At 30.9% G+C, this 14754-nt stretch overlaps 3 protein-coding genes across 6 annotated transcripts; all 3 read left to right on the top strand.

Annotated features, from left to right (window-relative positions):
• The first annotated feature begins 1257 nt into the window (after positions 1-1257).
• LOC149891839 (zinc finger MYM-type protein 1-like) lies at positions 1258-2970 on the top strand. The gene is made up of 2 exons (XM_090078013.1): positions 1258-1630; positions 1811-2970. The coding sequence occupies exons 1-2, from the start codon at positions 1258-1260 to the stop codon at positions 2968-2970; spliced, it is 1533 nt and encodes a 510-aa protein (XP_089934139.1).
• Positions 2971-3058: 88 nt separating this feature from the next.
• LOC149891838 (uncharacterized) lies at positions 3059-4207 on the top strand. Its single transcript, XM_090078012.1, has one exon. The coding sequence runs from the start codon at positions 3059-3061 to the stop codon at positions 4205-4207; it is 1149 nt and encodes a 382-aa protein (XP_089934138.1).
• A 1749-nt stretch (positions 4208-5956) lies between these two features.
• Positions 5957-13611, top strand: LOC145189420 (uncharacterized). Of its 4 annotated transcripts, XM_090079687.1 has the most exons (5): positions 6040-6163; positions 6725-6951; positions 9726-9863; positions 10040-10222; positions 12374-13611. In XM_090079687.1, the coding sequence occupies exons 2-5, from the start codon at positions 6744-6746 to the stop codon at positions 13549-13551; spliced, it is 1707 nt and encodes a 568-aa protein (XP_089935813.1). In that variant the 5' UTR covers positions 6040-6163; positions 6725-6743; the 3' UTR covers positions 13552-13611. The 4 variants fall into 4 exon arrangements, with proteins under 4 accessions (XP_089935814.1, XP_089935815.1, XP_089935813.1 ...); XM_090079688.1 differs by lacking the exon at positions 6725-6951 and having other exon boundaries at positions 5957-6163; XM_090079689.1 differs by lacking the exon at positions 6725-6951 and having other exon boundaries at positions 6024-6163; positions 8422-9863.
• Positions 13612-14754: the final 1143 nt, after the last annotated feature.

Genomic DNA, 14754 nt, shown 5'->3' with positions numbered 1-14754 from the left:
TTTTTCCTTTCAATAGCATATTTAAAAAACCATATTCAAATCCAATAAACACTGCATAAAGTTTGTTTCATAAGAATTCACGAGCATTCAATCATCAATGCAAGTTTTACATCAAGCTGATATTTGAAGCATTTTTTAAAAAATGCTCCTATATTTCAGTTGGATTTTAATCTACAAGAGCTTTCTCTTTGATTCACTTGATGGACGTTGTTGCTAGATATATCAAGTGTTTTACTTTTTCGTTCTGGTTTTATTTCTTAAAAAATGGTTGACACTTGAGATCTTAAGCTTAAAGGAAAAATTGATATGCTTTTAAATGTTGTTATTTTATACAGCTAATGTGTTGGAATACTTTTTACTTGGTATATTAACCATGTACAAAGTATTTTAAAGTTTTTAAGTTTGAAGTTTAGTGATCAATAAAAATTAACTTCAATGAAAATGATAACTTGCAGTAGATATTTCTTTAAGAATTTATCTGAAGAATTTTTGATTTATTTCTTACTTATTTTCAGGGGCGTCGCCTTGGAGGGGGTAGGGGGGAGTGTCCCCCTCCCAAAATCTAAAAAAGAGAAAAGTTGGGAATTTCCTTGCCGAGAGTTGGGACAGTTGGGAAATCGGTGATAAAATCAAAAAATATTTTCTAGTTAAATAAAATTAAAATGTTTGCAAAAATCCATCAAAGATCTAATTCTTTTTTGACTTGGACAAATAAACTTTACGTTTATTAAACGACTTATGGCTGTTTTCCACAAGACGAAATAAATTGTGAATTCATAAAGAAAAGCCCTTTTGATTTCCACGTTGTTTTTTTTTTCGCGCTACTTTTTTTTTGTTATCAACAATAAAAATGGCAGCTGAAAGTTTATTCTGTATGTTTGACTAAAAGCAGTTATTCTTTTTTTTTTTTCATACTTTCTACTTTGAAATGTGAATATTTGTTTCCATGAATTGATTTCAACATTTGTCTTATTTAATGTTTATAAAAGTTATCACACTTATTAAGAGTGATAACTTTTATAAACATTAAATCAGTTAAAAATTACGGTAAATTATAGTATCTGCATTTGTTTTCCAGCACTAACTATGAAAAGCAAAAGATATAAATTACAATGTTGCGTATGCAAAGCAGTATTTAATAACGACTATAAAACCAGTCATGAAAGATCCGTTCATGGTGGTAGAAAGGTTCATATACAAACAGTGGGAGCCCCAGAGAATCCTTTTCTAGCCTCCTTAGCTTCAAAAAAACGAAAAATGGTACATCAGAATGCTGGTGATGATGTCGAAGTGGATGATGAAATACAAAGTAGTGAACATACAAAGTTAGACTTGATAATAATTGAAACATCAACATCTTCTGATAAAAAATTTGAAGAGGATGCAAGTTCAAAAATTCAAGATAATGATGCAAAAGGGGAAAACTCAGGTTATGTTGTAGTCCAGGAACAAGCAGAGAAACTTATAGAACTAAATTCTAAATCAGATCATTTAAACCAGTTTCCTGACCGAGATGAAAAGGATGACATGAATATTATTAACTTGGATACTTCTGAAGTAAGCAGTGAAACAACAAGTTGGACTTTGCTCATGGGGAATTTGGGTGTTTTAATAGATAATCTTAAAGATTGTAATGACATTTATAAAAAATACTGTAAAGAAGAATTAGTAAATGAAAAATTCGCTGCGATTGAAATTGTAAATGCAACAAGTTCTGTGGTGGAAATGTCAAAAAATGTTTTGAAAATGGGAAATGCTTTTTTAAGAAAACTCGATATCAAAGCTCAAAGTATTATAATTGACAAATCAGATTCATCAGCATTGATAATCCATGACCCAGGATTATGTCCACATACAATTACGGATAATCAAAAATCGTATTTAATCCAGTTAGGACCACACCAACCAAAACTTGCTAGTTTCTCAAGTGACGGTAAAAATAGATTTAATCCCCAGTGGTACAAAGAGTTTGAACATTTAGAATACAGTACCCAGAAGGATGCCACATTTTGTTTTGTCTGCCGGCTTTTCCCTAAGGTATTTGGAAAGAAGGGAAAAACTGAAGATGCTTGGATAAATGTTGGGGTAAGATCTTGGTCCAAGATGAAAAGCTATGGGAAAGAAAAACTTGGAAAGCTTCAGGCACACTTTACCTCTCAAGCACATAAAGTTGCATTAAGTGAATACTGTCACTTTCTTATGAAAAAAGGTCATATAGATCACCTTATTGATAAATCCAATAGACTTGCTCTTATAGAAGAGCAAAAAATAGAGGTACAGAATAGAAAAACTGTTGAAATTCTTATTGATACATGCAAGACTTTAGGAAGCCAAGGGCTAGCGTTTAGGGAATTGGACAGTGCTAATCAAGGTAACTTTGTTGCAGTAGTGAATCTTATCTCTTGCCACAATCCCACACTAAAAGCCTGGATTGAAGATAGAGCCCTTCGTCCATATAGAGTTACATACACAAGTCCATCGTCTCAAAATGAAATGATTAGTTTAATTGCAACTGAATTAAAGGGAAAGATCATAGAAGAAATTAATAGCTCCAATTTTTTTTCCGTGATGGCCGACACTACTCCCGATATGTCACATAAGGACATAATGAGTATAGTTGTGAGAACAGCCAGTGAAAACGGTGAGATTCGGGAAAGGCTTTTGAAATCCGTTGAATGCACTGATAAGACTGGAAAAGGGATGGCTGAGCTAATTTTATATTCTTTACATAAAGAAGGCATTGACACATCAAAGATGGCTTTTCAGTCGTATGATTACGCGAGTTCAATGTCTGGACAATTTAAAGGAGTACAAAAGTATATAACAGAAGAAGTTGGCCATAATGTACCCTACATACCTTGTCAAGACCACAGAACAAACACTGCTCTTGAACATGCATGCAATGCATGTTCAAGAGCAGTGTTTGAAAGTTGGTTATGTCATAAAATCAAGATAATAACAAGTGATTAAAAATCGATCGAAAAAAAAAAAAAAAACCCATTAAAAAAAAAAAAAAAAAATCGATTGAAAAAAAAAAAAAAAAAAATCGATTGAATTCATGCATGTTAATACTTTAATACGAGAATTGTTTAATGTCCTCGAACAGTTGCATGTTTTCTTCACGTCAAGCACAAAAAGATTTAGTCATTTAAAAGAAAAACTGGAAGACATTGACAGTGCACTACAGCTTGTAAACCTGTCTAGAACAAGATGGACCGCACGAGCAAAATCTGTTAAGGCTTTAAATCAGTGTTTAGAGAAGGTTGTTGATCTTCTTCAGAGCATCTCAAATAATAAGATTTTTGATACTAACACAAGAACTAAGGCAATGGGACTTCTGAAAAAAGTAACAACTTTTGATTTCATTATTACTCTTTTCTTCATGAAGAATATCATTGAGAAGATAAAAATATTAACAGAAATCTTAGAAAGTCCAAACTTCAATGTTATCGACAGTATAAATGTAATTGAAAGTACTGCCAAGAACATACAAAATATCAGTAACGATACAGATGCTATGAATAATTTGATTGAAAGTGCAGTAATATTTTCTAGGAAATTACACATTGATGCAGAAAATGATTACGAACGACACCATAGATTAATAGCAATGGAGATGAAAGCTTTTTACCGGAAAGAATTCAAAGAGGTCATAGACTCTCTAGCCATGGGTTTAACAGAAAACTCGGCAGCATTAAAGGAAATATTTGCCCCTATCACCAAAATTTTTAGTTTTCCTTTAAATAAGGATAATTTGAGTATTGAAAACTTAACAAAAGCAAACAAACTTTTTCCTCCTGGATACAAGGACCATATTCCAGACGTTCATGTGCTGAAAAGCCAGATGGAAATTTTGATAGATATCTGCTTAGAAGAAGGTCATGAAGATTTTAAGTCATCAAGAACACCAGCTAAGACGCTGCAAGACATTTTGTACCATGTTGTGAAGTTAAAGGATATACTGAAACAAGCCCATAAACTATGCATTTTTGTAATCACAGCTGCTTATGGTGTAGCATCAAATGAGCGTTCATTCAGTCAACTCAAGATTGTAAAATCACATCTGAGAACAACAATGAGTGACGAGAGATTGGATAGCCTCATGCTACTAAAGTGCGAAAAAGAACTTTGTAAAGGAGTTAACCCCGAACATCTTGTTAAACGATGGGTTCAATTGAAGAAACGTCATATTAAAATCAAACAGTAGACAAAAAATGATAGTGATGATAAAATATTGTGCGTATAAGTTTTGAAATAAAATAATATTTTCCATATTCCTTTGTACTAATTCATTTCCGTAAAATTTTAAACTGCTATATATGCTGCCAAAATGGTTTGTAAAGTTTATTGGATTTGTAAATTGTAACATTTTTTTGGACTGATACAGTTTCACTATGAATGGGTAAAACCTTTAGACGTTTTTTGAATTGAATATTTTGTATAAATGTAAAGGAAGCTATGTTTTGTTAAAAGAAGTCAATAAATACTGATAATTGGCAATTCATGAGAGTGAGTGCAATGTAGTATAACAATCAGTAGATTTTGTAAATAGGACAAAAATTGATTTTTTGAATTCTTAAATTATAAAAAAAAGTTGTGAAAACTATGTTAAGCAGTTGGGAAAAATAAGGTCTCTCCCCCCCCCCCCCCTGGAATTTTCTCACGCAACGCCACTGCTTATTTTATTTATTAACTTTTTCCTTCAACTGCAAAAGGTCAGTATTTCTTTGCTTTATTATTATTTTTTTTTAAATAACCTTATTTTATGGCGTTCATTTTTCGTAGAAATTTAGCTATTTAATTCATGTTCTTGTAACCGTCGTAATTCTTAAGGGATTATTTACACTTGTGTCAGTTTCTGTCCGACCAGTATATAGTTCAGCGCGTTTAACAAGTACAAAAAATTGGGTTATAAGTTTTCATGACGACACTCAAACATATTTTTGTCGTACTTACTGTGGAATACAAATAAAAAACATGTAGAGTACAAATTTGAATTATGCTTATCACAAGTGTTTAGTATAATTTATGTTTATACCATTCGTGTTTTAAAAAATATATTATCTACAAAGAGTTGTCTAAATGATGCATACAGACCCTTTCAAGAAGAGGGAGGGAGGACCTTTCCTTTCTTTCTCCTCTGGCTGGTGGGGATTTTGCTCAGGGCCTCATGCTGGATGAGGCCCTCCGGTTGGAGTGATAAAATAAAAAACATTTCATGCTTTTTTTCACAAGACCTTTGTCGATTACTGTGTTTTTTGTAAATAGATGAATTTGTAAATATACTACTTTTATTTAGGAGAAAAGCGTTATAAATATTTCATATATTACGTTTTCTTCTTTTACAAACTTCTTAACCACACAATAAAAACTAAAATTAAAATTTAGCTCATAAAAAAAAAATTCTGAAGCAAAAATAGTGATTAAAAAGTCACCCTACCGCCAACCCCAGCCTTATAGCGGTCCTTGGACTCAAAAGGTCTACAAGAATAAGTTGTCCTAGGCCTTTTTCATCCGATTGACGAGTCTGGATACTTAGGGGTTTTGAGAAGTTGCAAAGGCTCATTTCGTGTAAAATGAGTAATATTTTTTAACATATGTTATTTATAAAGAAATCTTAAAATCAAAGCTGTCGGTGGCAGGAATTTAAAAAATGTTGAATTTTATTGAGAGAGGAAACCAGCCATCATCATGGCTTGTGGAAAAAACGTAATGATTTTACAGTCCTATTTGCATCGCTTAGTAAAATAAACAATAGCAAAAAAAAAAAAACAAAGAGAACTGAAGTGACTTATTCACAAAACATCAATTGTTTTGATTTCGTGTTAAATGAATTTTTGAGTAAAAACCAAATGAGATTGTGTCTATCATTAGTTCACTTGATTAACTGAAAAACAGATGTTTTTATCAAGATAAAATAAAAACCTTTATACTCAATTTTTAAAACCATTTTGGCACCGTTTTTTTTTTTTTTTTTTTTGCTATTTGAAATCCCATAAATAGCAAATAAAATTGCTAAAAGCAAGTCGGATGATCGAGACTCATTTCATTTTTTCCAGCTGATATTATCAATTTAGCACGAAGCAAGAATTTTTTAATTCTCGAGAAGACAAAAAAGAGAAGCTTCAAAAACACAACGTGGATTGCGTCTTTATAGTTTAAGGTAACTTCGAAGCGCTATCTAATAAACGAAGATTTATCATATAGTGAATTATATAATATTTTCAATAAAATTAAAATAAAGAATTAGATTTGCCTTATATTTAATTATCGAAAACTTTTTTTTTTTTTTAATTTAATTCAAATTAAATTTAACAAAAAATTAGAAGTTAGCGATATGAAAATAAAAAGGTTTTAAATGCTTTTAGTTTAACACTTCATTTATTTTAATGTCACATTCCATTACACCACCCATCGATAAAATGGCTGCTGTTTAAACATTTCTTTCATTTTTTTTATTTTGAGTTTTAACAAAGCAAATAACTATGAAAAATGTACTATTCGGAATAAAATTTCGGGCAAGAAGTTTTAAATTATGGACATCTGTTACAGTTTTTGTGGTCTTTGTTTCTACCGTTTTGATAAATCAAAGTATATTCAAAAGAATAAAACCTGACAACTGGTTTCTTCTTCGTGAAAATTTAATGATGCAATATTTTAACCACTCACAAAGACCCAAAAGCAATTCAAACGCGTGCGTAATACCATCTCTTAATGCGTTTAGTTCAGATATATTGCACTTTATGGAAACTCGTTTGATGACATGCTCAAAAATTCGTTACGGAAGAATTACCAAAGAGGGATGGTTCCTTTTGCAGCCATTGAGCAAAGATCATATCTCTACGCTTAAAGTCTACTATATTTACAGGCACAAACCTAGCTACAATTACATAAACGAAGATTTTGCTGTAGAGTTGTCAGAACCTATTTATTTGAAGCGCAATGAGAAAGGTAAAATGTTTTATTGCAAATACAAAGCTCCACTTTTAGTGGTATTATATTTTTTTAACGTTTCGTTTAAAAAAAAACAAAAAACAACTCGGTAATTAGATTTATTCTTCATACAAAATGATTGGCAAAATAACACGCTTTTGCATGGTTGAGTTCAGGCGCTCATAAAAACCTCCGCACCAAGCCGTCAGAATCTAAGCAAATGCGTTGTCAGAGTTACAAATTGGCTGTTTTGGACAGAGCTTCGAACACGTTTGCAAGAACTAATAATAAGTCAAAAAGGTCAGAATTACAAAAACTATTTTTTTCACAAAAACTTTTGTCACAATTACAAATTGACACAAAAAAATATGTGCAAGAAATATTTTTTCGTAATTTCAAACTTCACTTTCACAAATCTGGAGAATTTTACTTCATTAGGACTCGATAGGTTTACACATGTTCATTTTTATTTCAAGAAACAAAGGTTTATAGAGTTGTTGCATTAAAGTTCAAAGCATGAGTCAATCTTTTTTTCTATGTTTGGAAATTCCTCAAAGTTGTAAAACATGGTAAACGATATCAGAAAGGTCATCGATCAGGATTATTATTGTTAAGGTCATCGATCAGGATTAGTAAATGGAGATTACAGAAAGCTTGTGGATGAACATATCGAGCATCTTTTGTAACCAGAACCCTGGGTAATTTTTGACAGTTGTTGAAAGTTTTCAATAGGATAAAAATATTTTTAGAGGCACTTTTTTTTTTCAGGGTATTTTTGTTTTAATTAACAAGTGTTCATCAATTTTAATTTAGTGCCATGTGTGTTTTTGTACGTGACGTGATTTAAATTTTACAAACTTGCTCAATTTTCTGGGTTTGCTCGGAATTTTACTATTGATTGAGGAAGTTGTACATCTCAGTTGAACTTCGTATCGGAAATGAACGAGCACTTACATTTGACTACCATTCAGCATAAGTTATAAATTTATTGAAAAATTTAAATTAAGTAATAAAAAACTTAAAGGTTTTCAAGTCGCGCTTTTGATAGTAATATTTTCGCTATTACTTAATTTATAAAGAATTAATCATTTTCATAAATTTTGTGGTGGAAATTGTGTTTGACCATTTTGACGAAATTTAATTTTATTCTTTGCTTAATTCTAAACACTTCGTTTCTGTTTTTCTTGTAAGAGACGTTGAGGAGAAATCTCTTTAAAGTAGTTTAACAGACCAATCAATCTACGCAGTGTATTTACATTATTCTTACCAAAAAATTATAATTAACTTGTTTTAGGGTTTTTATATTCTTATCTAGCTGTGTTTAGGGCACAGTTTCTAAAATATTCGTTTTTTCATACAACAAAGTGTTATTGAATTCTTTACTAACGTCTTTAGTTCTCTTGAGAAGGTGTAATGTATGTCGAAATTCTTCTTTTGCGAAGTTTACTCCAAAAAATAAGTTTATGAATATTTTAATTCGCTGATTAGACTGGGATGTTGTGGAGAAGGCTTGGAAGTAATGATGGGAACTGAGACATACTGGTGACGGAAAAAGGGAGTAGTTTGCTTAGATTTAAGCGAGACCATTAATTGATTTTGTTTAAAGAAAAATTTTGGTTCCTGACCTTTTTACAAGAACGTTGTTTATATTCGGAAAAGGATTTTTTAGTATTTATTGTTTTTAGTAGGGGAACATGGGGCAAGATGATCAACGTTTTGAAAAGCACTTATATCTTATTCAATAAATGTTTCAATAAGTAAAACTTTATCAAAAAGTGGAAAAAAATTATTATGCGTCACAAATGTATAAAAAAAAACCCATATAAAAATTAAAAATAGAATAGAAAAAACTCATTAACCAAAGTTACCTCAAATTATCATCTTGCCCCGTATGCGGGGCAAGATAACGACTTTAAAAAAAGTAAAATCCATTATACGTTACCTTCTCAATTAACACGATATCATAAATTCTAGTTAATAAGATATGTAATACAAACGGTTATGTAATTTTTTAAACAAATAAACTATATATTTATATAGGGCTATGCAAAAAAGTCTACTAATTAGTTCATAGCAAATTCCAACACAATAAAATAAAGCAAATGTCAAACAAAATATTTTAATGCATAATAAAGCAATCTAATAATGACTTAGCTACACAAAAGTTACTACCGTACAGGTTTAGGGTAAAACATGTACTTTGGCGAAACGACAAACGAGTCATCTTGCCGCGTTCATCTTACCCCTAGGCTACTTAATCTTCAAAATGACTCAGAACTCTACATAAACAAGTTATCATAGCTTAATACTACTTTTATGGCTTGCAAATTGAACAAACTGAATGAGAAATTCTTGCTTACCTTTTGCTGGTGATGTAATGATGAAGTAAATGAAATTCAAGTGGATAAATTTTTTTTTTTCCTTAATATAGGAAAAACCTTTTTAATAATTATCTTTGATTCCGAAAATAATATTCATAAAGAAAACATAAATAAATCTAGTAGATGTAATCTACTTCCCTCTCAGCTACAGTCAGATTTCATATTTAGTTGAGTTTTGAAGATAACAATATGTTTTCATCTTGCCCCATTCGTCATCTTACCCCATGTTCCCCTACTTCTTTTTACGAATCTATGATTTTTATTACAGTAAGTTTTAATTACCGGAATTCTTATATACATATATACACACGCACCGAAAGTAGTGAAATGCTGATACTTATAAAATACCAGTTAAAAATCATTTGAAAAACCTTTTTTTAATACGTTTTTACTATTCACATCTTTATTCAGGTATTTTCAAACTTAAGTTGGAGCATGATTTCATTCGAGTTGAAATGTTTAGAAATGGTTTTTATCACGTAGAGTTTCATGCTCATGTCAGTAACCGATCACAAATAGCGATCAAGAAAACTACATTAAACAGAAAAGGTGAGCACAACAACTCATTAAAAAATTTGAAGGTAACGATTAACTTTCAAACTGACATTTAATAAGGTGTCTGTGAGTGACATCATATAAATGTGAATTCACATTTATTGCATCAGAAAAGATATTTGAGACTTAAAATTTTTTTTCTGAATGTTTCATTTGATTTTTTGTTTCAGATGTCAAAGGTTTAGGTTTAGATGTTGTGTTTCTAATGATCGATTCTCAATCTAATGCAAACTTTCACCGCCAGCTGATCAAGACAATGCCTCAGCTTTTAAACGACGAAGATACTATTATCTTAAATGGGCACACTATAGTTGGTGATGGTACAACTGCACAGCTAGCTGCAATTCTCATAGGTCTGATGCATTTATTTTACTGTCTTCTATTTTTACATACCGATTTTTTTTAGGCAGTCTGTCAGATAAGTTTTTTTTTTAACAAGAAAAAAAATTTCTGAAGAAGAAAAATTTAGTCTATCGAATTATACCAATTTATGTAGAAAATGCTGACGAATGTTGCCTCCAAAGTTTGATCTACACTCCAACTATAACGTGATGATCTAAATAATAGTTTTTGTTTTAATAAATTAGTGACAGAAAACTCGTTACTAAACATTAATAGAGTTTTATTTAGTGAAGAAATTTTCCTTACCAAGGGTTATTATCTTGGTCAGTTCAATCCAGTTTTATGTATGTAAGGAGCTATGGCTTGTAGTGCACTACAAGCCATAGCTACTTACATACATAAAACTGGATTATGGATACAAACAAACACTATAGTGTGGAAGAAATAACAATCAGATATGTTGAACTTCATTCAAATTAGTGAGTTCAAAAACAGTGTAAGTTCAAATTTGGCCATTTTTAATTTATTGTAAAATTGATTTATATATGAGGAAAATTAGGACAATACAACTTGATGAAATAATTTCAATCCAGTATGAAAGTAGCTATGACATGCAAAGTTCAGGCTACTTATATAAAACCAAAATAAGTATTTACAAAAGAGAGCTAATCTACCGAACGCAAAGTTCATTTGTTTTGTTAACTGGTCAAGATGTCTTTTAAATTCTCGTTTTGATGTACTGTTTAAACAATAGTTGTGAGTTGAACGTGTTTCTTAACCTTACCACTTCAATAGTTTCTACGATAATATCACGACTTTAGCGTCCTTTACGTCCGAAAACGTAGATCATAAATTCTTTGACGGAAAAAAACTCCTATTTATTTTAAAGGATTTTGATTTCTGAAATACTTCTGTTTTTAGGGTTAAAGGATTTTGTAATTCTTAGGAAAAATAATTTTGACCAGTTATTTCTTACTAAAAAGTAACTTTGAAGCTCAAACTTTGGGTATAAAAAGTTAAATTTATTATTACACGTTTTCGTTTAATAAAAAATTTAATTTTTTTTAAAGAATACAAATTTAATGACATCTGAAAAAAAAAAAAAAAAAAAAATAGTGCCATTAGGACCTACACACTCAAAAAAAAAAAAAGAATAGAAAACTGATCCTTCTTCATTGATTTCCTTTTCTCATCTTTGCAAGCATTCTTATGAGTTTTTTTTGTCTCATTTTTAAATTGTGTCACTTTTCAAGTTTGTATTGATGTCTGAACAACGTAGCAAAACTTTATACAGTTGTGAGTACTACATACGTATAGTTGTGAGGGCGCTGTTTGTATTTAGATTTGTTATTTAAGAAATTTTCGTGGATGTTTTATTGTAATTAAATATTCTGAAAAATCTAATGTTGGATTCGGATATTTATTTTTCTGAAAATTGGTGGACTGGTAATTGGTTGATTTCTTATGGACGTTTGAGCTTAACAAACATAAAAAATAAAAAAAGTAAATCATAAAATTGAAAATAAATTGGGACTCTTTAAAACATAAAAACTTTATTTAAATTATTTACAATGAAAAAAAAAAAAAAAACATCAAAAAAAGAACCATATTATTTATTATAAAAAGTTCCTCTTAATTAATCATAACTAATTGTATTTAGCACCTGTTTGTAAATACGGAAATATGCATCGCGAAATGACTGATGTAAAGATTTTAATCTCCGATATATTTATTTGGCTCCAAAAAAAATTAAGATTTGATATTCAGCCACTTTTGACGCATTGAAGAGCGTTGGGTGTATGAGTAGAAAGAGGGGAAAAGGTTCTAATGTAGTTAAGTATTTAACGCTTCCAAAATACTAATACCACAATTACATTGCGCTCACTCCCTAACCGAACTTTAAATAATCATTTGTTATCAATTCATTGAAACTAGGCTATCGAGCGTAATTTAGCTGATTAATACAATCACACAATCCTTTGTAGAAATTATAGGTTTACGATCCATTATCTTATTAAAAGTATATCGGAAGAGGCCTCAGTTAAAATTTTGTAACATTTGTAAATGTCATTTTCTCTTTTGATAAAAATCCTTTTAAGGTGTATGTCCAATTAATTGTCGCTGGTTTGAAGTTTTTAAAGCCTTAACTTTTTATTTTTTAGGCGAACATGAAGAAGACCTTCCAGAAACAAGACGAGGTTTTACCAAATCCGGTACTTGTGACCAATTCAATTTCATTTTCAAAGATCTCCACAAAGCAGGTTATGTCACAATGTTTAGTGAAGATAATCCAATATGGAGTACATTTCATTATCGTTTAAATGGATTCACTCATCCACCAACATCGTGGTATCTCCGTCCCTTTTGGTTGGCTCAGACACCATCGCTTAAATGTGATGTCGAATGTAACAGCGAACTCCTTAAAACGTTTGTGAGAACTTACGAAGACATACCAAAGCTGGCTTTGGTTATAAACTCAGCTATTGCACACGACGATTTTAATAGGTTACAGGTAATTGATGATGACATTTTGGATGTAATAAACTTTTTTAAATCTCCCGCTAGAGTCAATCATACCGTATTAATAATATTCGGAGATCATGGTTCACGCGTTGCTGATTTCCGCGCAACAACGCAAGGTAAGTTAGAGGAGAGGCTACCGTTTTTTTCAATTACCTTGCCTCCGAGTTTTAAGTATAAACACTCGCAGATGTTCACAGCTTTAAAAAACAACTCGAACGTTTTAACCAATCATTTTGATGTTTATGCAACGTTGCAACACATGTTGAGTTACCCAGATTACCCAAATAAGACATTTATTGGTCAGAGTCTGTTTACCAATATCGATCCTGCAGTTAGAAGCTGTGAGAACTCTGGTGTTAAAGATCATTGGTGTCCGTGTTTAAACTACAAAAACGTTCCTGTAACAGACGCCAGGGTAAAAAAAGTTGCCCAAGCAGTAGTAGACTATTTGAATCGGCTGATAAGTGAGAACAAAAAAGCTGTAGGTCTTTGTGCAAGGTTAAGCGTTGGTACTATTAAATCGGCAGGCTTAAAAACTCCTAGAAACGAAGTTAGTCAGTTTATAAAAACACAAAAAAACAGTATTTGTGACTCGTGCGACATTGTCTATGACAGCACAATTGTAGCCAAACAATATTTCGAAATTGTTTTCACCGTTTATCCAAGTAACGGAGCTTTTGAAGCAAATGCTGATATTTTACCCGATAATTCAATAGTTGTTGATAGAAGCATTAGCAGAATAAATCTTTATGGCAATCAACCTCGTTGCATAATGAACGAGTTTCCTGACTTACGCCCATATTGTTTTTGCATCTAATTTTTAAAACTCTTCTTTTTGTAAAGAGATTTTTAAAATTTTTTAACTTATCTGCTTGAAGCATTTTGCTCTTTTTTTATGAGGTATTAAGTTTAAATGTTTGCAGGGTAGAATAATGATGAGTTGCATGTGTTGGCTTGTGATAAAAAGTTAGGAGATCAAGCTTTGGTAATAATCATTACAGACGTTGTTGACGGGTTCGTAGAAACTCATTTAAACAAATTTTGTTTAAAATGCTTAATGGTGATGAATAAAAAGGCCGTCAAAGAGCTTTTTTTCGCTGGAATGAAGCTTACAGATTGCAAATATTTTATGCTGCAGTTTGGCGTCTGTTCATTTTTTGAAGAAATGTATTATTTTAAAACCACCCTAGGTTTTAAGGAGAGACTTGGCAGCACGATTGGAGCGATTTTATATTCGCAAATAAAATTAACACTTATGATTGTTAAGTCTTAGGATAAATCGTCGAGACTTGATAATAAATCGATAATAAATTGATGCTAGCTTAACACTCAATTGACAAAGTAACATTTTATATTGCTTTAAAAGTTAAAACGAATTAACTGATGTTAGTTCAATCTTGACTATTAGTAAAAAGATGCTGAAACATGATAGGGAACTATAGGTGTAATCGATTTAAGGTCCAATGAAGATTGAATTGAAATTAATATCGTCCCTATTATATATATATATATATATATATATATATATATATATATATATATATATATATATATATATATATATATATATATATATATATATATATATATATATATATGTAGTTCCCGGATTCCCAAAATCCTGGGAACAATATCGAGGATCATTAACGACGAAGGCTGTAAGTCGAACAACCATTTTAAATATTGATTTGAGAACTTTTTTTGTGTGTTTGAGTAAATTTTTGAGAAAACTTCCCTTCACTAATACCACAGTGTTTTGATACAATTTTATGAAACAAGCTATTTGTGATAATTATCGAATGGTCTTAACTTGTGAATTCAAAAATCGCCTTTACGACTCTAATCTATTCTCAGAATTAAAACTTGTTTTTCCAAATAAATTTCTCAGCCTTGAAAGGTTGGGCTACCTAAATATAATTGAAACTCAGCTTGATTCTTGCTTTTTGCATTTGACTCGGACGATCGGAACAATCTGACTCTTTTACATATAATAACTTTCTAACAAATAATACTTGATATA

Source organism: Hydra viridissima, unplaced genomic scaffold, assembly GCF_058129835.1.
Source record: "Hydra viridissima isolate aposymbiotic clone 2 unplaced genomic scaffold, HvirCarnegie_v1 scaffold_2, whole genome shotgun sequence".
In the NCBI taxonomy this organism is placed as follows: domain Eukaryota; kingdom Metazoa; phylum Cnidaria; class Hydrozoa; order Anthoathecata; family Hydridae; genus Hydra; species Hydra viridissima.
Note: the sequence above shows the minus strand (reverse complement) of the source record. Positions and strands in the feature narration are given on the sequence as shown.

Coding starts and splice junctions, on each gene's coding strand:
- LOC145189420 (XM_090079686.1), top strand. CDS start 6,486: ATGAAAAATGTACTATTCGGAATAAAATTTCGGGCAAGAAGTTTTAAA. Junction 6,952..9,725: donor TTTGAAGCGCAATGAGAAAG/GTAAAATGTTTT, acceptor ATCTTTATTCAG/GTATTTTCAAACTTAAGTTG. Junction 10,223..12,373: donor GCTAGCTGCAATTCTCATAG/GTCTGATGCATT, acceptor TTTATTTTTTAG/GCGAACATGAAGAAGACCTT.
- LOC149891839 (XM_090078013.1), top strand. CDS start 1,258: ATGGTACATCAGAATGCTGGTGATGATGTCGAAGTGGATGATGAAATA. Junction 1,631..1,810: donor AATAGATAATCTTAAAGATT/GTAATGACATTT, acceptor TTGACAAATCAG/ATTCATCAGCATTGATAATC.
- LOC149891838 (XM_090078012.1), top strand. CDS start 3,059: ATGCATGTTAATACTTTAATACGAGAATTGTTTAATGTCCTCGAACAG.